This window comes from Cinclus cinclus, chromosome 4 (genome assembly GCF_963662255.1).
Source record: "Cinclus cinclus chromosome 4, bCinCin1.1, whole genome shotgun sequence".
In the NCBI taxonomy this organism is placed as follows: domain Eukaryota; kingdom Metazoa; phylum Chordata; class Aves; order Passeriformes; family Cinclidae; genus Cinclus; species Cinclus cinclus.
Genome location: NC_085049.1, coordinates 35,225,047 through 35,251,365, shown reverse-complemented (window position 1 = coordinate 35,251,365; position 26,319 = coordinate 35,225,047). Strand labels below are relative to the sequence as shown.

Genomic DNA, 26,319 nt, shown 5'->3' with positions numbered 1-26,319 from the left:
ACATCAGAGATGTGACACTGCTGTAGGTGTAGCCGGTGTTATACTTCTTTGCTAACCTAACATACAAGCACTTACCATTCATTCCAAACTGTTAAATTACAATGGCTGGTTTAAGTGGGAACATGCTGTTTTTATTAAAACTCATTTGTTATCAGGGAAATCCATTTAAAAATTAGTAGGCAGTTTTCAAAGCTCACTATTTAAACAACAGAGTGATCCCAGAGTATATTGGCAACACTTTACTTTAAGGGTAGGTTGAATTCAGGAGAATATAGGAGAATTCTCACGGAGAATTAAAAGCTATCACAGTGATAATGATTGGTGTTATTACTATAAATAAATAGGCTGTGATACCTTAGACAAAACTGATCTCTAGAGTTTCACATTGACTTTACTACAGGGATCATTTTTGGCCTCACTACGCAGAATGATAAACCTAGTCCTCTGTTATCAGCAGTTAAATTGAACGTGACTCATTGCATAAACATACAGTGAAAGCAGCTGTTGTGCAATTCTCCTATATTGGGGGGCAGGGAAGCTCCCTAGAAGTTTATCCCTTAAAATAAGGTGTTAGCTAATGATCTATAATGTTAGCTAATCTGTATATTTTATTTAACAAGAGGTTAACTTTGCTGTATATTTTGTACCTTTGTAAATGACAGTTGATCAGGATTTTATGAAGCATAGTTTCTCTAGTATTTGAATTCTAACCAACTTAATAAGCAGCAAGGATGAGGCTGCAAAAATTACTTTAGATAACTAAAATTTCCTTTTCTAAATTAAGTAGATTTTGAGTGTTGCTGTGCAATTCTAATATATTAATTATATATGAGTGTATGTAAAAGAAAAGATTGCAAATGTTTTCATACATGATTATGCAAAAGACTTGGAAATATCTGTTTATGAGAAATGATTTTTATTAAAAATTGGGTGTAATAAATGCTACCCTGTCTATTTCTGTATATTATTGGTGTGAGCATTGTGATATTTAAAGCAATAGACACTATGCTAGAATTTTAACTAGGTAGCAAGCTCTTTTAGAAGGCAAATGTATTTGGTATCCTTGTCTAATTCTCCTAACCTATTGACTTGACTCTCTCTGTTGTTTATTTACTATTTCAAAGCCTAACCCCTGAAAAAGACCCTTCTTTCTTCTGCACCTAATATGAATTTTTAAATCAGAATAACGAAAGTGTGCAGACGTACATTAAAATTACATTAGCCTTCTGGCGGGCTTATGCTGCTATTTTATTTAAATGCAGATGGCAAGTTGCAATTGTAAAATATTTGTATTATTTAGAATGTCATTTTCTAAAGTGATGTTTTAAATTTCTGATCAAACAAGAGGTATCTAAGAAAATAATATGTCAGTTTTTTCCCATTTTCAGCTCCATTTCTTTTCAGATGTGCCAGCTTTTCAACAAACTCTTAAAATGCCAAACAGCATAGAATACTATGCAGTTCTTGCAAAATATGTGAGGTGAAGAAATGGATGAGTATCAATATAGTTCCACTATTATCAACTGCATTTAGCGCATTTAAAGTAGAAAATTACATATCTCCGTGTGCAATTAAGCCCATACAGAATGATTACTTTCTCTAAAGTCAGTCTCTCTGCAGAATTTTGGCAACATTCAAAATAAAAACAATACAAAATTTAAAATGCTTAATTCTTTTTACAGGCACATGCTTTTTTTACAGATGAGCTGCAGAATTTTTCTGTCTGTTGGCCTGTTGAAGCTACCTGACACTGTACATTCTTTGCATATTATGAACATCTTTGTATATTTAAAGTATTTTTAGCATTTTTGCCATTTTGAGAGGGATTCATATGGCTTTACAAAACTGGATCATAATGATTAGTCCCCATGGAAACTTCTCTTGTTCTATTTTTTTCTGCAAGAAGTTAGCTTGTTTTTCAGATGTGTTCTTCAAAATACCTTTCTTGTGTTAAAAATGGAAATAACTCTTTTGAAAATAAAAATTGGCCAGGCTAGGCTTGAACTCTTTTGAGAGTTATTTTCTTTTACAGCGTCCAAGGACTTTTACAGAGATATTTTCCACTGAAAAATATCCCCTTGATGAATTAATTTAAAAGAGAAAAAGAAAATAATTCAATCAGTACTAATTCTGGGGCATAAAAGGAGCCCTATAAAAGCCTAAGCTTTGAGGAAACCCAAGTCTTGATTTTAAGTTTTGAGAATGAGGCCATTCCCCAGAGAAAGATGTATAATTTTATCGTTTGTGTTCCTGGATATATGCATTCTTAAATAGCTTACTGAAATCAACTGGCTCTAGCTACCACAGACAATTAATTAGAATGGTTTAGTTTGTTCTTATTTTGATTTAGGCTTGTCATTGATTAGTTCTTCTCACCATTTCTCTAGCTGCTACAAGACTCAAGCAAGCTTGTAATGAAAGGTCTTAGTTTCTTAGATATTTATAATGATATGTTTCTCTGGAATAGGTGTGTCTAAGAAAATAAAAAGTGTACTCTTAGACTTTGGGTAAAATATTAGATGCTTGGCAAATACTTTGTCCATAAAAGGAGTGGAAGGAAGTAGGAATATTTACAGATTCTCCAATACTCAGGTGTGAATCTGCCCCAGGCAGCTCCTGCTGGCAAATATTCTCAGGATTTTATGATTCTGATATATATATCCTGACGGTCTGGCACAGCATATCCTGTGAATGCCTCACAGCACTGTTGGACAACAGGGACTGAATGAGAACTGGCAGTGAGCTGTGCTCTTCAATGTAGGAGCAGATCTGTCTCAATTTTGTTTGAAATTTGGACAAACTGTCCCAGATGATAAAAGCAACTTACAAATGAGAACTTAGGCAAGGGAGTCCAGAAACTGAGTCCCATTGTCTGCAACAAAAGTAGAAAAATTTACACTCAATTCAGACTACTTTAATGCATCTTCATGTCTGTGGAATGGGGAAAATGTTATTGCTCATAACAAGAGTAGAATTTCCATCGTCATGGTAGAGCTATTACAAATCAGTGTGAGATGTTCCAGTTGTCTCTTGTTACCGCAGACCTTAGGTCTACAACCATGAGCTGGAAACTCAGTTCTGGCTTGAAAAATATTTCAGCATTTTTTTTTCATGAAGATCACAACTAACATACAGAACTAACCCTGAATTTATGTTTATGGACTTCTTAGTTTTAATTCACAGATAAGTTTAACCTGCTTCCTTATGAGAGCTGTTTCCTCTCCTAAAATGCTCCTAATCTGATTCTGGAACTTTTATATTTGTATCTTATCTTTCACCACCTAGTAAATTGAAATATACCATATAAATTGTAATAAATTCTTAACAGAAACTTTATGTATTAGTAAATAAAGAGCCTGTTCCCACCTATCCAAAAAGTTCACTTAGGCAATCATTGACTAAAAAGTTCAGAACATCCCTGCAGCTTTGGGACCTCAGACCACACACTTGTATTAAGTGGAAGCCAAAGAATGGTCAGCTCTTTATTTTTACAGGGTGTGATCATTCCCCCACCTGCAGAGATAAAACTATTGCTGTTATTAACTCTTAAAAAAAAACAGGGAAAAGTACATCTTTTTTTTTTTTTTAATAAAAATGCAAATGGAACAAGGTCAAACACTGGACACTTTACCAGTGTTGTCTGTTGTCTGTTCTCATAAAAATTAGAGTTGAAGGCCTCCAGAGATACTGAACCAGCAGTTAGACATTTAAATTGGAGGTTCTTTCTTCATGCAGGGATTTACAAATTTGGCTGATTAATAAAAGCTAATGGTAGCTTGGTGGCATTGATCTTCCTAAGCTTATTGCAACAAAAGGAAAATGTTTTCTGAGAGACAGTTCAGAGGAGCTAAGAAAGGTTCCTGCTTTGAATCAGACTCCAGAGAAAAAGTCTGTAATGATTATTGCAAAATACTGGGCTGGGCTTCTTTGCTCTGCTACATAAAAAGTTGTATTTGTTGTAGAAAATGGAAAGGTTGATGGAAGAAATTAGTGTTTCATAAAAGTAGTGAGGCAGGTTCTTTTCTATATGTTTCTCTCACAGCTTGATGCCAGGGGTGAGTGTCACCTGTATTAGACGTTCACTTTTGGCTGTTTTATAGCTTCCTCTTCCAACTGCAGCTGGGAGAAAGAAGGACCCCTCACATAGCACTGAATCAGATGCTACTTAAGACACTCAGATGGGATAAAATATAGACATTCACTTTTATTTCAAGCCTTGAGGAAACCTTGTCTTTTTCTGACTGCCTCAGCTCAATAAGAGCTGCCTTTTCACCCCATGTATCTAATCTTTCTTTTTTATTTTACCTTATTAGAGCTGTCACAATGATACACCTATCAGCTAGGGTTTACCAGGAAATGCTTAGGTAGAGAAGCAGAGTGACAAAAAGCCTTAAGGCTACATAAGCCTTAAGCAGTGGGTATTTAAGTCCCATTAATGAGACTAGCTCTTATAGTCAGACATTTTCTATAAAACACATGAACATTTAATAATACAGTAGAACTGGAACAATAGTACAGAACAGTGTTGACACAGACCACTATTCATGATCCAACTCAGTGGTTTTCAAGATATTTAATACCACAAAGGGGAGGAGAAAAGAGGGACTTTGTTTGCACAAGGTCTTGCGGAAGTTTTCAATCTATTTGGCACTCCAATCAAGGCAGTTACAAGCTATCTTGCTAAAAAACCTACAGGGGCTAGCTCTAATAAAAGATGTACACACCTACTACAGGACTAAGATAAGAAAAATTTTGATCCAAAACTGTAATCCCTGCCTAGCTGCCACCCAACTAGGAACATGTCTGAACTCAGAAGGCACCTCCCTTTCCCATAACCCCTCACAATACCTGCAGTTATACTTTTGTCATGCCCAGAACTGTCCTTATTTGAGCAACTTGGCATCTTACTCACATATCGGCCCAGTCAGAACCCCAAAAGAAGGGGGTCCTTAGACTCCTTAAAATATACTTAACTGCACATCAGCAGAAACAGGTACTTCCCAAAATATGCTTTCCCAGGAGTGAGTCCAAATGCAGTGGCACACCTCAGGCAAAAAACTGATTTCAGTTTTCTCAGGTGTTTGTTTGAGTCTTCCAGCCCTTAGGCTATTGTGAAATGTTTTATGGCAGCATCACTTTCACACAAAATGAAATCACTCCTGTGTAGAGGTAGTGAGAAGGACGGAATGTGAGAAGAGCTACCCATCTCTCCTGGTATTGAATCCTTGGATTCAAGGCACAAACAGGCCAAATACCAAATGTGTACATGAACCTGCAGCCCTGTATACTAGGGGTGAGGGGAATCCATCTCTATGGAAAAGTTCTGATCCAGTGACTTACATTTTAAAATACAGAAACCCTCCAGAGAGAGGGGACAGGATGACCACCATGAATCCTCCAGGACTACAGGTCTTTAAATAATGGAATGCGGAAAACATTGGCCTGCATGTTAAACCTATCCTGATGCTTGTTACACAACAGGGTGAGAACAGTAGCATGACTGCTAGAAGTTCAATACCAACAGTTCTGGCAGTTAAGGCTATCATCCAGCAAAATACACAAAACTGCATAAAATGATGTGGTTACACAGTTGAACAGAAGACACACAAAAAAGCAATAATCTTTCACTCCTAAACCTCAGGTTTTAAAGTGCTCTGCATTAGGCAGGCTGCTCATGAACAGCCTCTCTTACCTGACAGCCTTGTTGCTGTTGAAACTATACAGAAAGAAAACAGTTTCCCAGGGCTGATTTTGATCTTGCTGACATTGGAATATATAAGGAGTATTGCTAATACCATAACTGGAATAACTATACAAGCTTAAAACAAAAAGGGGGTGAGAGGTGGAGGAAGAAGGAGTGTTTGATACCAGACAAAGACACTCAGTGAGCAGTCATCCACATTCAGTTCAGTTTCATGACTCATTTTCTGACAGTTTATGAGGGATTTTAGCCAATCCTTTTTTATTTCTGTGCCCCCCCCTTCCCCCCCCCCTCAGTTTCTGGAAAGCCTTCCCATACATAACAAAACTTTTCCTCCTCTCAAAATGGAAAAATATATATCATAAATTGCACATGATTTGCTCCAGGTTTAGAGCAAGTTTTCAACTAAGGTAATCTTGAGGTTTGAAATTTCAGTTAAACCAAGATTTTGGAGCAATTAAAACTTCTTAAAATTAGGTATGAAATTCCTAAGGCTGGTGTGATGAAGAAAGGTGGTGAGGTGGCCAACCAAGGTGGCATGCAGTCCTGTTTAGCAACTGACCTGGACTACTAAAGACACGGAAAAGCTCCGTGAGAAGACTGGGTGGCATTTCCAAGGCCAGTTTGAGTATCTACAATTTCTGGTAATTTCTGGCCACCCCTGATAATCCATTCGTGGTAACTGAGAAGGGGAACGGAGCCTTTGCACTTTCAGAAGACTTCTGCAGGCCATTACCAGGCCCTTTCCCACTGAGCTATTGCTCTTCCTCTGAGTGTAACAGGAGATCCATGCAGAACTCCCCTGTGCATCCATCCATGCCAGGTCTCTGGCTGCTGAGTTTGCATGCATTTCTCATACAGCGGTGCTAGAGGCAATGAACCATAGCTCTATCCCTCTCCATCTCTGCAGGTGTAACTGGCTCACTCTTACTGCTGGTAGTACTCATGCCTTTTTTCTGAGTAGGCCATCTTCTTGGTATTCCAGCTCAAGAAAGCACCACTAATGTGATGGTTCATTTCATTTTGCATGCAGCCTGTTCTGGAATTCATCTCATAAAACTTATAAATTCCACTAGTTTATGATATTCTTCTAGCTGCAGTAGTGTTGTGTGATTCAGAAATATTTTTAAAGGGAACTGTGGTTGTGAAAAACTATTCCAGGATCAATTCAAGCATTTCAAATTAACAAGTATCTCTCTTTTTTCTCTTTTTTTTTTTTCCTCCAGTCATCCTTAAGACACACAGTCATACTGAATGAAGGATCAAAATGTTCTGATTCATGTGCAGGACAGTGTCTAACTGAAAAATATTTCTAGATATGAAGACAATGTCTTGCAGGTTTTTTCACAGACATTGCAGAGTCTATGTCCTTCAATACACTCATTTGACTCTATATTCACACTCAAAAGCTTGGGCACACAGAAATATTCTGATGATAGCTAAGTGAATCATTGCATCTTTTTACTTTTAAAAATTACACCTAACTTGGAAAGTTGGAAAACTTTCATTCAAGGCATTTGTTTAAAAGTTTATGAGCAATATAAACTAAAGAAAGTTGACTGGTAACCAGTGTATCAGCAACACATGTCCATGTGGAGTGCATATTCAACAGGTGCAGTTATTTACATCTGTGGTGCTTACATCCATGTTAGCCAGGGGCTTCTTCAAGGTCATTTCTCTGTTGAAATGCCAAAGCCAAATATACTGTAGTTAGGATTTTTTTACTTCTGTTGCTGCAATTCTGAGCTAAATAGCATAACACTAAGGTCACATTTTTTTTTGGTTAATGTTAGAAATCTTTCACCATAGTCTGATTTCCTAATACAAAACTAATGGCTGCAAAGACACACACAAAGGAAATATAATTCATTTTTTAAATGTATAGTGATGCTGCAACCCTAACCTGAGCCGCTTTGAATACAATGATGAACGTTTATATATATATAAACATATGCCCCTGAGCTTACAAAAAGCCTCGAGAATAAAGCATGGCAAGATGGTGTCACCTCGTTCTCATTTAAAAGTTAATCCCAGTGGTTAATATGCATGGCAGACATGCATGGATCAATCTCCTCTCGGGAAAAATACAGCAGTATTATAGTGCAGAACTGTTAAGTATTTGCATAGTTTTGAAACGAACCAGTTGAGAAAAACCCTTTTATTCATCCCAAGGATATCCAAGTTTCCACAATTGTTCCTGGTGCAGCGATGCTTCTGTGTAAACTACTGTCAGTGCCGGGAGGGGGGAGCCCGGCAAATGCCTTTGGACGCTAAACACAATTAAACTTTCCCATCTCCTCATTGCTTCCTTGCTCCCCCATCTTGCCCAGGTGGCTCTGCCGGACGCAGCCACTGTCACCCCGATACCCAGCGGAGGGGACCCACCGTCGGGGGTCGTGGGCGACCGGGATAGAGCGAACAACGCGGAGCGGACCCTGCGTCTCTCGAGCCCCTGTCTCCGCACGGCGTGGCCCAATCACCCGGGACCGGGTCCGGCAGATCCCAGGTTGCCGGGGCAGGGCTATTTTCCCCTCCCACCTCCGGCGGCTCCCGGCCGCCCTGCCATGTGCGGGGCCGTACCGCCGCTGTTATCCACCCCAGCCGGAGGCAGGGAGCCGCCCTGGCCAGCCGCCAGCCCTCTCCTCGCAGCAACCTCCCCCGGCCGGCCGCTCCGCAGAGCGGAATCTTCCTGCCTCCGGTCCTGCAAGTCCCAGGGCAGAGTAACTCGCGGCAGAGCCGTCAGCAGCCCGCGGCAGCATGTCCGGCACCAAATACGTAGACTCGGAGGTAGGACCACGGGGACGTGGAGCCCGAGATGCTGCCCCGCCGCCGAGTACCTGCAGCGGCTCGGGCTCCCAAGCTCCCCGACCCGTCGGAGGAGCGGAGCGGACGCGGCTGGGCGGCAGGAGGGCGGACAGCCGGGCACCTGCGGACGGCAGGGACGGCGGGTCAGGGGGGCCGGGGCTCATGTCCACGGCGGGCGCGGGGAGGGGGCTGCTGGCGGCCGTGCGGGAAGAGCGGTGTATGGAGGGCTCTACAGCGAGAGCACCGGGATGGAGAGGGCACGGCGATGGCCCTGCATGAGGGGTAGTATGGTGAGGGCAGTGCAGTATGGTGAGGGCGCCGTGCTCAGGTGAGCGCGGCGGGGGCGGTAGGGCGAGGGCAGCGTGCGGAGAGCCCCGCACGCTCCCTGCCGTGCCCGCGGGGTCACCTCGGCGCCCATCCCGCCGTGGGGCCGCTCGCCCCGCCCTGGGGCAACGCCGCGGGGCCGGGGCCGCCTGGCGGCGGGAGCGGGAGCCGGCGCCTGGCACGGCGGGGTGGGGTGAGCGCCCCGCGGCCGCGGTTAAATAGCCGGGCGAGGGCAGCCCCGCAGCCTGCATCCCGCTGCCCGGGGGACCCGGGGCCGCCTCCCCAGCCCGCCCTCCTGCGCGGACCGGCCCTGCCCTGCGCCCTGCCCTCCCCGCCTCAGCTGGGCTCTCCCCTCCCGCCCGCGCTCCCTCTGCTCCCCGCAGGGCTTTCTGTACACGGCGCCCGTCCGGGAGCAGGGCAATATCTACAAGCCCAACAACAAGATGATGGCAGATGAGCTGAGCGAAAAGGCGGTGCATGACGTGCACACCAAAGAGATCGACCTGGTCAACCGAGACCCCAAGCACCTCAACGACGACGTGGTTAAGGTGAGGGGGCGAGGCGGGCGTCGAGGGGGGAGATACCAAGTCCTGCCGAGGCAGGATACGCGGGCACTGCCCGGGCGGCTGTAACCCTCGATCCTCATCCCTCCACCTGCTACAGGAGGGGACCGGCCAGGGGCTGATTGTTTCTTGTTTTTTTAAAGGCAGAGTAGGCAGGAGAAAGGCGGGCAGCGGCCAGGGCAGCCCTGCGGAGCTCCTTGCTGCGCTGCGGAGCGGGGCTGGCTCTGGCTCTGGCTCTGGCTCTGGCTCTGGCTCTGGCTCTGTCCCTGTCCCGGGCTGGCCGCGCTGTCCCGCGGGGCGCACCGGGCTGGGCTCGCCGCTGCGGGCCGGGGGCCGCGGGGGTCCGGCCGCGGTGTGCGCCGGCCGCCAGCTCTGCAGCCGGGACGTCCCGCCCGGGGAGCCGGGTGATGAGTTGCGTGACCTTGTGTAACACCGTCGGAAGGATTTTCCTTCCCCGAGGCACGCACAGAGGCAGGGCGGGGAGATGTCACAAACCAGATCGCCCTCCCTAAGCCTGGCGGGTGCAAAATCAGAGATTCTGATGGCGGTTGGATTTGTGTCCTTGTTCTGTTTTGTTCTCTTTAGTGTTTTTCCTTCCTTCAAGAGATGATAAGCAAGCTAAGCAAAACCTAACGGTGCCCTTGCCTAGATTTTTTTATTAAGGTTTATAATTCAGTTTGACTGTTCTGACAAGTCAGGGTCGATGGAGATTTTTTGCTTGAAATCACTTTGGTCAGAGACAGATAGATTTTTCTCGTAGAAAAAAAAATGTATACAGACAAATTTATACAATCCATGTGTGTTACGAACGAGAGTGTTTGAGATCACTTGAAAAATCATCGGCAAGGGTATGAGCAAAAGTCAGATTTAATATTAAGTGGTAAAGCATGACAACCTCATTGGCAAGATTCACTCTACTACTTGCAGGACAGCCAAGGCACAACAAGGAAAAACAAGCAACAACAAAACCAAACAAAATCCAGGCAATCGAAACAGAAATTAACTGAGAACTAGCTAGGGGTGGGTGTGTGTGCTAAGATGTGTATGTGACAAAAGACAGTGCAGGCAAGGATGAAAAGAAGGAACAGGGCCTAAAAGCTTAACAACAGTCCAATTTAACAGTACTTACACCTTAAGCCTAACAATTAAACATAGGAAAGACACTTATACTTACCTCCTAGATTAAACTTAATTTGTACCTTAGCCATAACACTTTACAGAGAATAACACTGAAGAGCATTCAGCCTAACTTATAGCTTGGAAGTTTTAAGCATCAACTCAGCAGAAGAACAACACTTGGCAACACTTAGCTTATAACTTATGTTTAACAACTTTAGCAAAAGAACAATATTTAGCAGCATTTAAGTAAGTTTATAACTATAACTCACCCTTACTCACAAGCCTGACTTACTTACATATCCAAGGTACTTAAACATCTAAGAAAGCAGTATTTGTCTCAGAGTTGCTCTAGTGTATGCACAGGGGCACGCACACAGATAGGAATTGTCAGTGCAAGCAAGGTACCTGCAAAAAATTCCCCCCAGAGGTCAGTGAAATACTCACTTCGGATGTTTTTGCATCTTCCAGTGAGCAAAGGATTGGGCCTTGAGGAGTCTGGGTATTGGCCCAGGATACAACTTGTTTCAGTGATCCTCCGTACATGAGGCTCTGAGAGGCATCCCACTCCAAGGGAGGCTGCTGGTTGTAGCTTGCTGCAGTCCAGGAGAGCTCAAAAGGCCCTATTTTGGACCACTGTTTAGAGGGTTGGTAAGACAGCAGGCTTTAGTCATTAACAGAGTTTTATCCTGGCCACAGTGTGGGTCGGCACTTTGTCTGAAAGAGTGAGAACAGGAATACTATGCCATTCAGGCAGGAGCAATATTTTCCAAGGCTGGTTATAAGGGAAACAGCAACTTGTTAGCAATTTCTGGGAGCAGACAGTATTTCTGATAAGCTTTAAAAGAGCTGAGCCCAGGTGGTGTTTTCAAAACCTAACAATATCACACCGCAGCCTGGAAAGAAGGAGAGAGGAATACACCACCACAATGTGAAAACTGAGGATGCTGTCGTCTGGGTTTGTCAGACCCTAGGAAAAATGGGAGCCGCCCAGTCATAATGGGTGACTAAGCCACTAACTGGCTTGCTTAGTGGCCAGCAGTGTTAGAGTTTGTGAGATTCACCATGTTTGTTGTAACCAATACCTGTCATTGAAAAATAAAAATACTGTATTGTTTCCAGAGAATCAAGAGGGTGAACTCTGGTTCCTGAATGTGTATCTGTAAAATAAGTCATGCTATGTGCAGACAATTTAACAAGGTCATGAGTAAATTCAAATTCCAGACTTCAACACAATTTGAAGGTGCTGAATGAGACAAGCCATGGTCATAGTGCTGGATCCATTCTAATGATCCCTCACGGCAGCCTGTATCTTTAAGGTGCCATATAAAAATGAAAAGGCATAAAACTGTAATTTGTTTAGCAAAAATAATCTGTGTACCTAATGGTACAAAGCTGCCTTTAAAATGGATTATATGAAAAAGGAGAGAGAAATTCTTTTTTCTTCTACCCATGGAGGAGCAGCTGAGTAAAGAGGGAATGCTGGAGCTCATGAACAGCCCTGCTTCACAGTTTATTGCATATGTCAACAGGAGATGTCCCCAAAGCAACCAAACCTTCTGAGGATGAATCATAGCCCCTAAGCAAGTCAGAATTCTGGTGTCCACAAACCTAACCCAATGAAAATTTACCCTGATGGGAAAAGAGTGAGACCACTGACAGAAAAAAAATGTAATGGACTTAAAAGAAGCTGAAACCTAAAAAGCCTATCCTGCCCTCTCTGCCTCCCACAGAGGCAAGGATCAAGGAAGTTTGTTACATTCAGTCTTTGGTTTATTCTAAAATAAACTTGGAGAATAATAAGTATAGGAATGGAAAAAACAAGCTTTTCAGTTTGTCCTTTTGAAATAATTGTGGACCAACATATCTACTGAAAAACAGCAAACAGCCAGAATAGCACTGCTGCCTCTAGGTCAGCAAGTGAGCTCCTGGTAGTGAACATAGTCACATCAAGATATAGGAATATACCAAAATGAATTTGATCTTAACCAGATGTGATCCATTTTACATCATAAAAACAGAAGTTTGTACAAAATGGCATTGTAAATTAGCATTTTCTGTTTTGTTACAAGGATAAATAAGAGTAACTGTGTTTCATAGATAGTCCAATCTGCAGAGCAGAGAGAGGAATTTTGCCACAATTTGCATTTATATGGACCCTGTGTTCAGATTCAATGTATTAGATGTAGCAATGAAATTCAGACTCAGTACCTAGGGGACAGGCTTGGATTGGGGTGAAAATACACAGATTTGGTTCCTGCCTCAGCCACTAGTCTATAGTCTCCTTCTGACATGCATCTGCCATTCTTACTTTGGCTGTAAAACATCCTGGCAGAGTGTAAAACTAACTGAAGGAGACCTCAGGTACTGAAAGTCAAAGGAAAAGAAAAGTGTAGGAGTCCTGTAAAGTCAGAAGTGTGGCTCAGGCTGAGCTCAGTTTTGTTTAGAGCCATTGAATTTTTCTAGATTCAAAACTTTCTGCATTTTACCCGCTATTTTGTGCATTTCTTGCCACTTGACTATGAGGCTCAGCAGCATGGAAACCAGGGACAAATCAGTCAGCCATGAAATAGAAATGATTAGACAGTGAATGAGGAATCTGCTCTGTAAGCAGCTCTCTAAAAAGCCTCAGTGTTGTCTGTATTCAAATACTTCCCATAGCACATTTTAAAAATAACCTTCTCTTGTGAGAAGCAAGAGACGAGTTCCCTTGATTTTCAGCACAGAGCATCTGCCCAGCTTCCCCTGCAGCAGATGTCTGGTGCAGGCAGCATTAGGGTTGGGATCCAGGCAAGGGGCAGAAACCCAGTCAAGATCCTTTTATGAAAACTAGATACATGGAGCAGCTTTGCATCAAAGCTGTTGGTGACTTTGCTTACGGTTTGTCTTTGAATTAACTATCAAGTGGAAGCTTAGTGCTGGGAGGATTCCAGAAAAATGGGGCAAATGGCTGGATTTCTTTTCAGAGAGGGATGTGACCAAGGCTTTATGGAACCTGAGGTATGCAGACCATGGATGTGACAGCTCTGAACTGCAGGAAGCATAATCCAGTAAAACTCACTAGAATTTCCTTTTTTCCCCCAATTTTTTTTCAGTGGAGACCAGAAAGGAAGGGTTTTCTTCCTCTCACAACTGTCATCATACATCACCTAGACAGCAGGAGAATGTACACTAGTGTTTCCATTTTTTCAGGCACTGGCTTCTGAGGGTGGCTAGTCAGGCAGGAGGTGAGGAGGGAGTCTACTAAGGGATAAACAGCCTCTGTGCATGTGGGAGCTCTCCAGGAGTCATGCTGGTGATTATACAGGTGGTTTGCCATAGTTTTATCTGTTTCATATGGCGTTCACTGGACAGTTCTGCTCCTGGACTTGTGTCCCACAGGTTTTATTTGCAATAAGGCACAACAAACAGGGTGGAAAGTTTGCTGCTTTTTTTTCCTCATTCATTCCCAAAGACCCGGGACGCACGTGAAGGTGCCTGAAGTTCAGGTTTTGCTCTTCTTGTTTTCCAACACAGTATTTTTGTTTTTCAGAGTACGACTAAATTGCAGCCTTCGAGTTCTAGTTTCTCAACATATCTGTGGTTAACTCTGCACAGAGTTTACTGAATTTGGAAAACAGGAGGGAGCCAGTTCTCCTACGGATTGCTCTTCTCACTAACTTCCTTGCTGAGAATGGGGACAGACCTTGCAGCCAACCCTACAAAGTCTAATCCTTTGAGACTAGTGAGGACCAACTGTGCAATCACATCTGCAGCCAGCGTACAGTTTTTTCCTACAGTGATGTGCTCGGAAGAAAGGCCTGTGCCTGGTCTGCTGTCCAGAGCATAATTGTTATTTTGTTTTAAACAAGTGATGTCTATCTGCTGTTTGTTGTATAGGAGTCCTTTCTGTTCTGGAAAAAAAAAAAATTAAAAAAAATCCAGTACTTGGCTACAGATGTGAGGATGCAGAGCTTTTGTACCAAGTTTCAAAAAGTTACGTATTCATGCCTTCCATTTAAAACTAATGCAGTTGAGGGCAATCCAGTTTACTGCAAGGAAAAGTCTGGAATTTTTAGACAGATGTTGACAAATACTGTAATACCCTTATGTACTCATTAGGGTGGAAAGTATTACTCAGACATGTTTTTAAAGCTATTTACAATTTCTGCCTTGTAATAAAATGAGAGGGTTTTTCAAAATCCCTCAAAACAAAAGCAGTTCACATTTTATGTAATCTTTCATGATTAAGGTCCCTCCCTGTTGTACTGAGCATGGTGTAAGATGCACAGAGAGATGACTGGTCAGAGCATTTCCCATTACCACACCTGAGAACCTCCTGGAAAGAAAGCAGATGTCACCCCATGCTCTTTTTGAATGGGAGACCTAAGGTGGGCTCAAGGCAACAAGGTGACTTCTTGTCACTCAGATGTGACAAGTGTCAGCCTAAGAGGAATGCAGTTCTGCTCTTCAGCCTAGTAAAGAGAGAGAAAAGCAGAGCTCAATCAGGTACTATTTCTGAAATAAGGAATTAAGTGAAATTTAATGCAGACCCCTTTTCTTTGTTTTTAGAAATTGTTAAAAGTCATGAGAACACAGATAAATGTTTAAGTTTAAAAACATCTGTATAAATATATAGATGCATGAATATATGTGTGTGTTTGTGTTCTAATCCAAGCTTGTCACCTGAGCCCTTGCTATGGGCAGTGACCAGAGTGAGATGCCTCTGGAGGCAGACTCACATCACTGCATTTAACCCTAACCACAAGACAGGAGAAGCATTGCTCTCACAGGGCACGCTTGTCTCAATTGCTGATAGTTGTAGCTCAGACATGACACCTTACTTGTGCATAACAGCTAATTAAATAAAATGGTTCTGTAGTGCTGTGTCCTGTTAACAAGACACGGGGTTTAGATTTAAAATGCAAGAAAACTCAGATGTTTGACTTTGGCTATCCACATGATCCAATTCTGTTTCAAATAAGATTTCTAAGATTTGTCTAGGAGTATGAGATTAAAAACTTAAGTAATTATGAATGCCAGTTTATACAAGGTCTGAGCAAGGTTCTAAGAGTTCTGAAAAACAGTTTTTCTTGCTTTTCTTTCTTTCTTTCTTAAGAGTTCTCAGACATGGGATTTCTGAATGTCTATAAAATTACAGCTAATAATGGCATCTGTGCTAAAGAAAGCTTCTTTCTCAAAAAAATGTGTTTGCATTTAAACTCCTAGTATTATTAAAGCCTTATGTACAGCCTTGCTTGGCATGATGAACATGACTCATAACTTCATAGAAAAATGTTCATTTGATGGCCGTATGGACAGAAAAAATGATTCAGTATGGCTGTTTCTTTTGTTAGAATTTATTGGACACTATCTCAGATTGAGAAGAGGCAAATACTTTCCAATTCTGATAACTTCAACAGAATTCAGATCCTGTGTTAGAAAATATTAAGAGCAATTTGAATTGATTGTAGAATTTTTAGCCCACTATGTGGATGGAAACACCGTCTTCTGTTGCATAGAGTATGGATCTATAAAACAAACAAACAAAAACAATTGAAATGCAAAACTCTCTGGGGAAAAAGAGATAATTGTGTACAGTAGAATGGTCTGCCAATGAGCACCATAGTGAGGAAATTTGATCTTGGTTGTATTTTAGGCAACAGAAAGAAGAAAATACAAAATAACTTGGGTGATTTTGTAACACTTGTGACCTCTGGAGAGCTGAAGACAGCTATAGTTCTAAACTAAGATAAGTTTCTATTTCCCACAGCTCTCAAATATCCTTCGCATAGACAGTAGGATGAATTCTACATCAGTAATTGATTTAACTGAGCTTTGTGATCCAGAACTACCATATTTTTCTAGACAAATGAAAGTAGTAAAACCCATCTTGGACTTTAAAAGGGTTAGCTATCTTCAACACAAAAGAGGAATTATGTAATTTAATTTCATTTGGTTTATTGGGAGGCAGGTTTTACCCCCTTAGTCTCTTTATATTTTCTCGACAGATTTTGTAGGAAAATGTCTTTTGATAGTTTAAAAAAATGAACTTTATGCAACATCATTCTTGTCAAAAATTGTTATCATATTAGCAGTCAAGTGAAGAAATAATTTCAGTGCCACTGTTCCCATTTTAATGAGCTCATGAAATACAATTTTATTCAATGTAGGGGCTGTGCTCTAGATGTTAGTGGGACTGTACAAGGGTGGAGTTTGTTTGTAGTTAAAAAAACAGGAACTGATAAATTCAACTTCATTAGATAAGAGGTGAGAAGAAATTCTCACAGCTGAAGGTTAAAGCATCACATTCTCTGTCCAAACTCCTGCTGTGCTGAATTTATATTCTAAATTCCAAAAAAGCCTAAAGGAGTCTCATAGGTGGATTGCAAAATTTCCCCTTTCAACTTTGAAATCCCTTCTTGGAATTCTAACAGATGGTACAAAAATAATCAGTTTTCCCTCAAGATCAGGGATCTATCTCCTGTAGAGCTCAGCCATAAAATCATGTTTTATGAAGACCAAGTTCATGTATCATTGAAAGGTTTGGGTTGAAAGGGACCTTAAAAGATCATCCAGTTCCAGCCCCCTGCCATGGGCTGGATGCCATTCACTAGATCAGGTTTCTTAAAGCCCTCTCAGCATGGCCATGAGCACTTACAGGGCTGGGGCATCTGCAGCTTCTTTGGGAAGCCCGTTCCAGTGCCTTTCTTAGGGATTTCTTCCTAATAGCTCATCTAAACCTACTCTCTTTCAGTTTAAATCCATTCCCCCTTGCCCTGTCACTACATGCCCTTGTAAAAAGTCCCTCTATAGCCCACTTTACTTGCTGCTCTAAAAGCCTCTTCTCCAGACTAAACAACCACAAGTCTCGCAGTGTGTCTTCACAGAGTGTGTGCTCCAGCCCTCTAAGCATCTTTTTGGTTCTCCTCTGGACTTGCTCTAGCAGGCCCATGTTCTTATCTTGGAGGCCCCAGAGCTGGACACAGTACTCCAGGTGGGGTCTCATGAGAGCAGGGTGGGAAAATCACCTTCCTCAGCCTGCTTCTTCTGATGCAGCCCAGGGTGCTGTCAGCCTTCTGGGCTTCAGGCCAGATCATATTGAGCTGCTCATCAGCCAGCATCCCCAAGTCCTTCTTTGCAGAGCTGCTCTCAATCTAGTTACCACCCAGCCTGTATTTCTACTTGGGACTGCCCTGATCCAGATGTAGGGCCTCTCACCTGTTGAATTGTTGAATTTCATGAGGTTTACAGGTGGCCAGCTCTCAAGCCTGTCAAGGCATCCCTTTCCTCCAGCATGTCAGCCTCATCACACAGCTTGGTGTCATCAGCAAACTTGCACTCAATCCCATTGCTGTTATGATGCAGTTTATGACAAGAGCAGAACTATAAAATATCTTGATTTTTATGAAATTCTAAAGAAATACCTTATATTTAACAATCAGTTACTTAAGCTCTTCCATTAGAAAGACAACCTTCTAATAGTACAAATGCAGGGGCAAATTTTTTTAAAGGAAGAGAGAGGCAGCTGGGCATCACTGCACACTCACTGTCAGCAATAAGCATGGTTCAGGTAGAAATGATGGGGAAAAAGGTGAAACCAAGTTACACAGATTTGCAAAAAAAGAATTGCAGCAGTTAACAGGAGTGTGTTTATTGATAGTATACATAATCAACAGTCTTCTCTCCTTAAACCCCCTTTAAAAACTCTAAAGAGAAAGAAGTTGTTTCTAGATCAAACTACCTCTGAAGGTCTCTGTCTCTCCATGCACTATTAAAAGAGTCTGAGGTCACTATATTTCCACTTCCCATTAGTGCTTAAATTTAGGAGTGATAAAGCCAGACACAGGTTTAAAAAGTTATTCTTAATAGCAGCTTATTACCTTAATACCATATGAGCATATAAAAATATAAATCTGTCATATTTATATTTATTAAATATAATTTAAAATATAAAATCAGTTTACATGATGTCTTTACTTTTATTAAGGTTTTTGGATTCAGCTAAACTCCAGGTACCACTGAAATAAAAGAAAAAAATTCCTGTTATGTTTAGTGTAGTCAAAACTTCACACTGGTGTTCATGTTCATAAATATATCTCTTTAAACATACAGACAGACATATGTGGATGTACATAAGTGTATCAGGGTTCTTTGCTAAAATAGCTGTATCAAACAAGGAACTGCGGAACATGAACCAAATAATAAAAATAAAGAAAGCTTCTTAAGGGTTTCTCTTTGGGAAAGCTGCAATAACCTCCCAGCAGCACAGTTTCCAGTGAGGAAAATACTAATTTTATTTTCTGACTGCTTACTCCAACAAGATCAAGACATTTGTCAAGGAACTAGCTGACGTGGTATCCCCACCTGCACAGGAAGTTTTGCTGTGTTGCACAGTGCAGATCTTTCCTTGAAACTGCGTGTCTTTCCTTCTGCCAGCCTGTATTGGAACAGGACGGGCAAGTGCTTCAGGAAGAGATCTCTGGAGAACAGCTGGTTGCTGCAGTGCTGACCCATTGGCATCAGTCCCATTTTTCTCACAAGTACTTCCGCGGATTCTGGTGAGCCTGCCCATCTGATGGAGCAAAGACCATCAGCAGGGCTTTGCTGGTCTGTCATCAGCATAGGCAGGGAGCAGGAGGTTGTTCTCTCTGCAATTAGAAGCAATTTTTTTTTTTTTCTATGATTTTCAGTTTGTGAAATGGTGATCTGCAATCACCCCCTTTTCTAAGTCAGGGCGCCATTTACACATTTTCATAATGCATTTGAGTATTTGCTATGCATGCAGTAGGAGTCACTCCGGACCAGACTGGTTTTCTTCTCTGGCTAGAAGAGTGCAGTCCTTCAATTCTGCTTTCCAGCGTGAATATCCTTGTTTGTTAAACCATTGTTTGCTTTTCTGGCATGCTCTGTAGCACTCAGGAAAGATTCACTGTTTCCCTTAAGAGATCTGCCAGCAGAACACTTTTCTTGCTGTATTGTGGAAAGCAGGCACAGAGAGACGGGAAAGGTAAAGAAAATTCATTGGTCAGTTTGGGCAAGTAGCTGGGGTGCAGCAGCTCTGCTTGCTTGTTTAGGCTTTCATTCACTTTGGAAATACTTGTTTGTAATTTTTCTGTGCTCAACAAGCCTTACACAAGAGCTCTGGTCCTAGCCATCTGCGGTCATGGCATCTTTTTTTTTTTTTTTAAAGAAAAGGACAAACTTGTGCCTTGTGATCTGTTCAGTCCCTAGAAGAACAGTGTGCTCTGAAGCCAGGGTTCAAGGTTGACAGGCAAAGCCTAATCATGCTGCAGCCCAGCCTGGAGGGACTCCTGGGGTTCCCTTGTTAGATGCTTGCCACCAATACCAAGATTCAAGGTGATTTCTTGTCTTGTGAGGGAACAGAACACTGCTTGATGTTCATGATTTGTAGTCACCCATGCTTTAGCTCAAGGTCTGTATAAATACTGTGGAACAGAATGAGTTTTTGCTTTAGTAAACACCTGAGATCACCTAATGTTTGCTGTTGAAACCTGATCAGTGAGGAAGTAGACCATCTAGGAATCATGAAGCTCTTTGTGTTCATGAATAAACTACCAGCTTTCCTACTACAGGTAAACATTTGCCAGATGGAGATAACAGTGCTTTTAAAAGGGTGAATGAGTCTTTGGGTGTCTGGGAGGGAAGGGAGAAAAGCAGTTTTTCTCCTGTAAGTCCCAACAACTCCCCATCCTCTTTCCTGCAGATTCAGGAGAGAGAGTATAAACTTCATCATTTTCAGTTAAACTGTGGCAGCAGTCGGGTCAAGAATCAGCATATGTGGTATGCCAAATAATCAAGGAAATACATAAATGCTTAACTGGGATCAGTGATTTAACAGAAAGATTGTGAGTTTGTTGCTTAACTTTTTTTTTTTTCAGCTACTGTCCTGCCTTTCTTCTCCAGGCAGTGTAACTAGGAGTTTTTAAGTTTCAAGTAGTATGTGGAACTGCTAAGGTAATAATGTCATATGTTCACACATTTTCTTATTTTAATAATACATACCACAGCTTTCTCCAACATAAGAACAGTGTTGTATCTGACCTTAATATCACCCCCCAAATGTGACCCATGCCATAGAAACACTTGTTGTTTTGTGATAATTCATACGTTTTCTTATGTTAAATGTTTCTTTAAAGAACACTGAATATATTTGGGAATTTTACAAATTGCATTTATTACAACCGAAAAAGAGATTCCATGTCTGCCTCATGTCTTGCAAGGACGTGATTTAATACAGTGAAACAATATTATACTTGCAGTCTTGGAGTCAGGGAAAACCTGTTTTAAAACTACCCAGGGTAAGCAGTAAAGACAGTTTCTACACTCTGGGCATAAAAATGTGAAGAAAACTAGCTTATGATTCTTTCCTGTATACATTCAGCCTAAACTTCAGCCCTAGTCTGGCAGGGCATGTAAGCATATTGGCATCAGTGGACAGTTCACATTTTTCATGTTATATGAGTATTTAAGTGTTCTGCCTGACTGGACATATTAGTGATCAATCAATGGAGATACAATGAGGATCCAAGCCTCCTTGTACTGACTCCAAGAGATAATGAAAGCACAAAAAATGTAGGCATTCTCTGCACTTGTTTGGGTTCCTCTGGAGTGGAGTAGGGGTGGTGCCTGGCTATGTGAACTGTATGCTGTGAGCTCAGTGGCAGCATGCAGCTACCACAGGCAAAGATGTGAATCATAATAGTTACAGTCACAGAAATGTAGGTCAAAACCTAATGCTGGTTGTCTTAATATTATTTTTTCTGGCAGACCGTGCCCAGCAATTTTTTCTATGTAATAAATATTACAAACCTCAATGAACAAACTTTTGAGAGGTAAGCAGGTGATTTGAGCCTGGTATTTAACATACCTTTCCAGCTAGCCAGCTTCTGATACAAAGGGACTTGAAGTGACAAGGTCAGCAGGTCAACTAATTTCATACATGCAGCATATATTATTGAGTCAGATGATAACTTCACACTGGTACGCTTTTTAATTAATAGTTCTGATCTTTAAATAGACATTTTCCCTCTCTTGTAAATAAATCCCACACCATCTCCCTTTCTTGTAAATAAATCTATTTTAAAATCAAAGCAGGTTCCTCAGTTTCCTGATAGAAGTTTAATAAACATGTGCAGAGAAAAAGAAGATGCATTAATTCTCATACCAGAATCAGACAAAAGCTTCAAGCAATGTAAAAACTGGCTTTACCAAACTGAATAGTAGGAAACAAAAAATAGCTGAAGTCAGGAAGTGCATTGTAGGCATGGAACAGGAGTTGATAGTGTTTAATAGTTTAGTCTGAAACAGAAGGCTGGAGCGAGTTATTAGCATCCTTTAGAGGGTTGAACCAAGTTTCCTGTACTTCTCTCCTGTCTCAAGTGAACGTGCCTGTATTTTCACTAGCTTGGCAACTGCCTCACTGTGATTTCACAGCACATCCTGACAACTCTGGAGGAGCAAACTACACAAGGAACACGCAATCTACTAAACAAGGCCTGTGCACAACCTAGGGAAGCCTTTATGTAGATAAAATGAGAGTTCACAGATCCATATGCATGTGATGCTTTGACAAAAGTGACCTTGAGAGCAATACCTTAACAATGTTGGCTTATACTTGCAGGACAGTTAGATTCATGACCAGAAATGACAGCATCTTTCTTCTGTAGGATCATATTTCTGGGCACTTCTCTTTCCCCTGTCAGTCCTATTTTTACTTTACTTATTTCAGTTGGACACCCATTATCAGTCTCACTATCAGTGAGCGCTACTGAGCTAGAAACCAGAGGAGAGTAGTAGGAGGGACTGAGGGGAGAGTGAATAATCTGAGTGACATAAATGCAATCCATAGCAAGGCAAAATCCATCCAGTCACCTGTTCCTCCTGTGGCTTGTGGAGAACTGATCCCTACAAGTTAAAATCAGGATCCTTCATGGGAGTGGTTTAGTGCAGGAAGAATCTGAGTGATATCTCAGTTCCTGCAGCATAAGGACTTATCTGTACTGCTTGAAGAGTGAAATAAATAGTTTCCCAGGCAGTGGTCTGTTAGCACATGAGTAGAAGAGCCCAGATTACCTCAACTCCTTGCCTATCTTTATTTTAGACACTGCTGTAGGTAAGTTTGGTTTTGGACAGTACCAGAGGTTCGCATGCCAGGTGTAGCTGGACTTTCTTGGCATGTACATAATATTCTTATGTTTAATGATGTTCTTGCAGCCTTTGGGAAGATACCAGTTTCATTTTAATCCAGCTAAGAGTTTAAGTTATCAGGCCATTTTTCTGTCTTTTCACTCACAAGTTCCCTTATTCAAACTGGAGTAACGTGAAACAGAATTTGAGGAATAATGCGATAGGCAAAGACACAGTAGTGTGACATCAGCTATCATTCCTACAGGGCCTTCTCTTCTACTTCTCTGCATTGGTAGAAACATTCTTAGAGCTGTTGAAATTGCTCCAAGAAACTAACCTCTTGCTAATTACTGGTGTCATGAATACATAGCTGTTATCTTACAGACAAATTTATTCCTGAGTACTTTTAGGACAACTGTGTATGACTTGAGCTGGGAAATCCTGACCAAGGATATATCATAAATGTTCTAATATTAGCATCATCTCCTGGAATGAGGACAGGGCTGTCCATCTGGAAATGTTCTGTGGCATGATTCTTGTGTCAGCTCCCCAGCTCTCCATGGACATTTTGTTAAACACAACAAGCTAAAAATACGAGTTACTGAGAATCACAATTACAGAAAGTTTACTATTTGATTGGAAAACCAGTGAGTTTGTTGGCTTCCATTTTCCATTTCATTACAATTAATTATTTTGAAAGTAATAAAATTATAGGCTAATCTTACTATATATTTTAAAAATTCTAGAAAATTCACATTAAACTATGGGTTCACTTTACATGCCAAAAAATGCATTTCTGATAAAAATAAATGATGCTTGGCTAAAATAAAGATGCAACCATGAAAAGGCTGATAGAGCTCAATGCAAACATATTTTCCTTATGAGATCTAATATTTCCCTTATCAGCCAGTTGAAATAATACAAGATGGACTCCACTGCAACTGAACAGAATAATCAACTAGATACAACACTAACTAGTGCTCAATGCTTTGAACCTGTGTGATGGCTGTGTTACTTTTACCAAGAGTTACAGCATCAGCTGGTGGGAAGTATGCAATAAACTGAAAAAAAGTTTTAGAATAAGAAGGCTATGCTGAACCATGTAGTCCTTATGTAGTAATATTTTTTTGAGACTCAGATTTCTTTTGCTGTCATCATCCTGGGTTTTGCCATCATATGGATATTTTTATTATTTGTTTTCAAGGAAAATATTGCTAATAAGCCAAGAACACCCATTCACTTTGAAAATGAGCTAACATGAGATGTGGCTACAATTAAAAATTTGCTTTTGAATAGCTGCAGAAACACATTGTATAAGTATGCTTGCTTATGTATTCTAAAAAGAAAATCTACTCTGCCAATGCAGTCTGCTATAGGTTTCTGTGGGTATCAAGTTTCAACTCAAATGCTGCCTTTAGGTCTAGAGAGAAGCACTGGCAGAGAGAGTAATGTGAATATGTTGAGTTAAGGCAGCCTGGTGTTAGGCATTCAAGGTTCTGGATATCACAGATAACTCAAAAATTTCCTCTCAAGGACTTTCCAGTCATTTACATAGATTGCACCTAGATTGTACACTTTTGGTTGTAATCATCTTTTTTGTTTGAGAAGCTGGAAAGTCCAGTGGTTTTATAATATTTTTCCCTTTGTTAGTAGCTTGTGTCTGGAGGTGATAAAAGTTTCAGCAGGAGAGAAGAATGAGTGCTTTTCAAATATTATGTTATTTTAGATTAAAAGAAGTGATTCTGAGCCTTTTCTTACAGTATAAGCTGTATTTACACTGAGTGTATGTATATTCACCTTCTTCCAGCATGCTAAGGTACAATTGCCTGAGTTTGAGGCTGCTGGCCCATGTCATACTTACCTTGTCATGCTCCTGTAAATCTTCACTTTTGGCAGCATTATTATCTCACTTTGGGAACCAGTCCCAGGAATGCAATTTTTTTTTCTTTCATCTGACTTAGACAGCCATTTATTTCCTTGCAGAGGAATAGTGTTGTGATTTTTTTTTTCCTGTTGTTTTCAGTGTCCATACAATTGGTTGTGCTGACAAAATTAAATATCCTGTATTGTGGGTTATATTAAACATGTCTGTGTGACATGGAGCTGAAGCATCATTGCAATTCTCTTAATTTTCTTAGAGAAATATTATGACAATTAAACTTCCTGAGCAGCTCAGTATTTCAACAGAGAGTGCTAAAATATGCCTGTTGGAATGCACTGCTTCCTTAGGTGACTTTTTGAATGATTATGAATAGTCAAAACTATGAAATATGATTTTATTCACCTGTTTTGTACCTTAAATAGACCATAAGGGTACTGCATACCTTAGGGCTGTAGGAGATGAGGAAAATATATTTAGTTTTGTGGAAAACTCCCATCTAGAAGTTAGATGTCTAATTTTGAGCTAGTCATTGAGGCTCCCAGGTAGTCACTGGGTAAAGGTTACTGAAGATTCATGGCTTAAATCATGGGTTAAAACAGGTTGAATTATGTGGGGATGTAGGAAGTACGTGCTTCGTGTTTCCTTGCATGGTACCATAGCTGTTCAGGAAAGGTGTTTCTGGAATACACCCTTAATGTGAATGTCTGACTGACCTGACTTTGTGTTCTTTGCTGCAGATTGATTTTGAAGATGTGATTGCTGAGCCAGAGGGAACACACAGCTTTGATGGGATTTGGAAGGCCAGTTTTACCACCTTCACTGTAACGAAATACTGGTTTTATCGTTTACTGTCAGCAATCTTTGGTATTCCTATGGCTCTCATCTGGGGCATCTACTTTGCCATTTTGTCATTCCTGCACATCTGGGCGGTGGTGCCATGCATAAGGAGCTACCTGATTGAGATCCAGTGTATTAGCCGTGTCTATTCCATCTGCATCCACACGTTCTGCGACCCGCTCTTTGAGGCCATAGGCAAAGTGTTCAGCAGCATCCGAGCCACAGTACGGAAAGAGATCTGAGGGACCATTCAAGGAGAGCCATCAGCCTAGGAAGGGAGTGAAGGTTTTGTGGTTTTTGGAGTGTTTTGGTGCCAGTTTTGTGTTTCCCAAAGCAACATACAGCAACTGGTGGTGGACTGGCCCAAAACAAAGAATCATTTGCTCAGTTTCTTTTTCTACTGTTCATTCTTACTGGACTACTTGCCTTTTTATTGTTTTGCTTTCTTTTACCCTTTCCCCCCCCTCCCCCACCTTTGGTCTGCATTTTAAACTATAACCTTAAAGGGCTAATCTTCCATGCCGGCTGCATATTATTTTGCTGGCTGTTCAATTCAGAGGTTGAAGTGTTGTTGGATGCCTTTTTATCTTACCCTTCATTCCTTGTGAGATAAATCCACAGGGATACTGAAGAATGACAAAAATGTTTTCCAACACTATAAAGCCATTCATTTTATTGTGGCTAAAGAGCGCAGAGCTATCACAGCAGAATGAACGTGACCAGCTGGCAGGTTTTAGCAGAATGTTCTTTTTCAATTGGATTGTCAGTTGACTGCAGCTATTTACAGTCATAGTCAGATATTGTGCAGTATGAATAAATTAGTTAAGTAAACATATTACTGAACTAGCATCTGTCCTGAAAATTTAGCATTTTTTCAGGCTGGAGACATTGACATGTAAAAAGCTTTGCCTTTCTGTCTCATTCTGTCTTGGAAGTTTGCATCCAGTTATTTCTCAACCTTT

The 26,319-nt window shown here is 41.2% G+C and overlaps 1 protein-coding gene across 1 annotated transcript; it reads left to right on the top strand.

Moving 5' to 3' along the window:
• The first annotated feature begins 8,443 nt into the window (after positions 1 to 8,443).
• CAV1 (caveolin 1) lies at positions 8,444 to 25,599 on the top strand. Its single transcript, XM_062491078.1, has 3 exons — positions 8,444 to 8,488; positions 9,214 to 9,378; positions 25,258 to 25,599. Exons 1-3 carry the CDS (start codon positions 8,459 to 8,461, stop codon positions 25,597 to 25,599), a joined length of 537 nt encoding a protein of 178 aa, XP_062347062.1. The 5' UTR covers positions 8,444 to 8,458.
• The last annotated feature ends 720 nt before the right edge of the window (positions 25,600 to 26,319 follow it).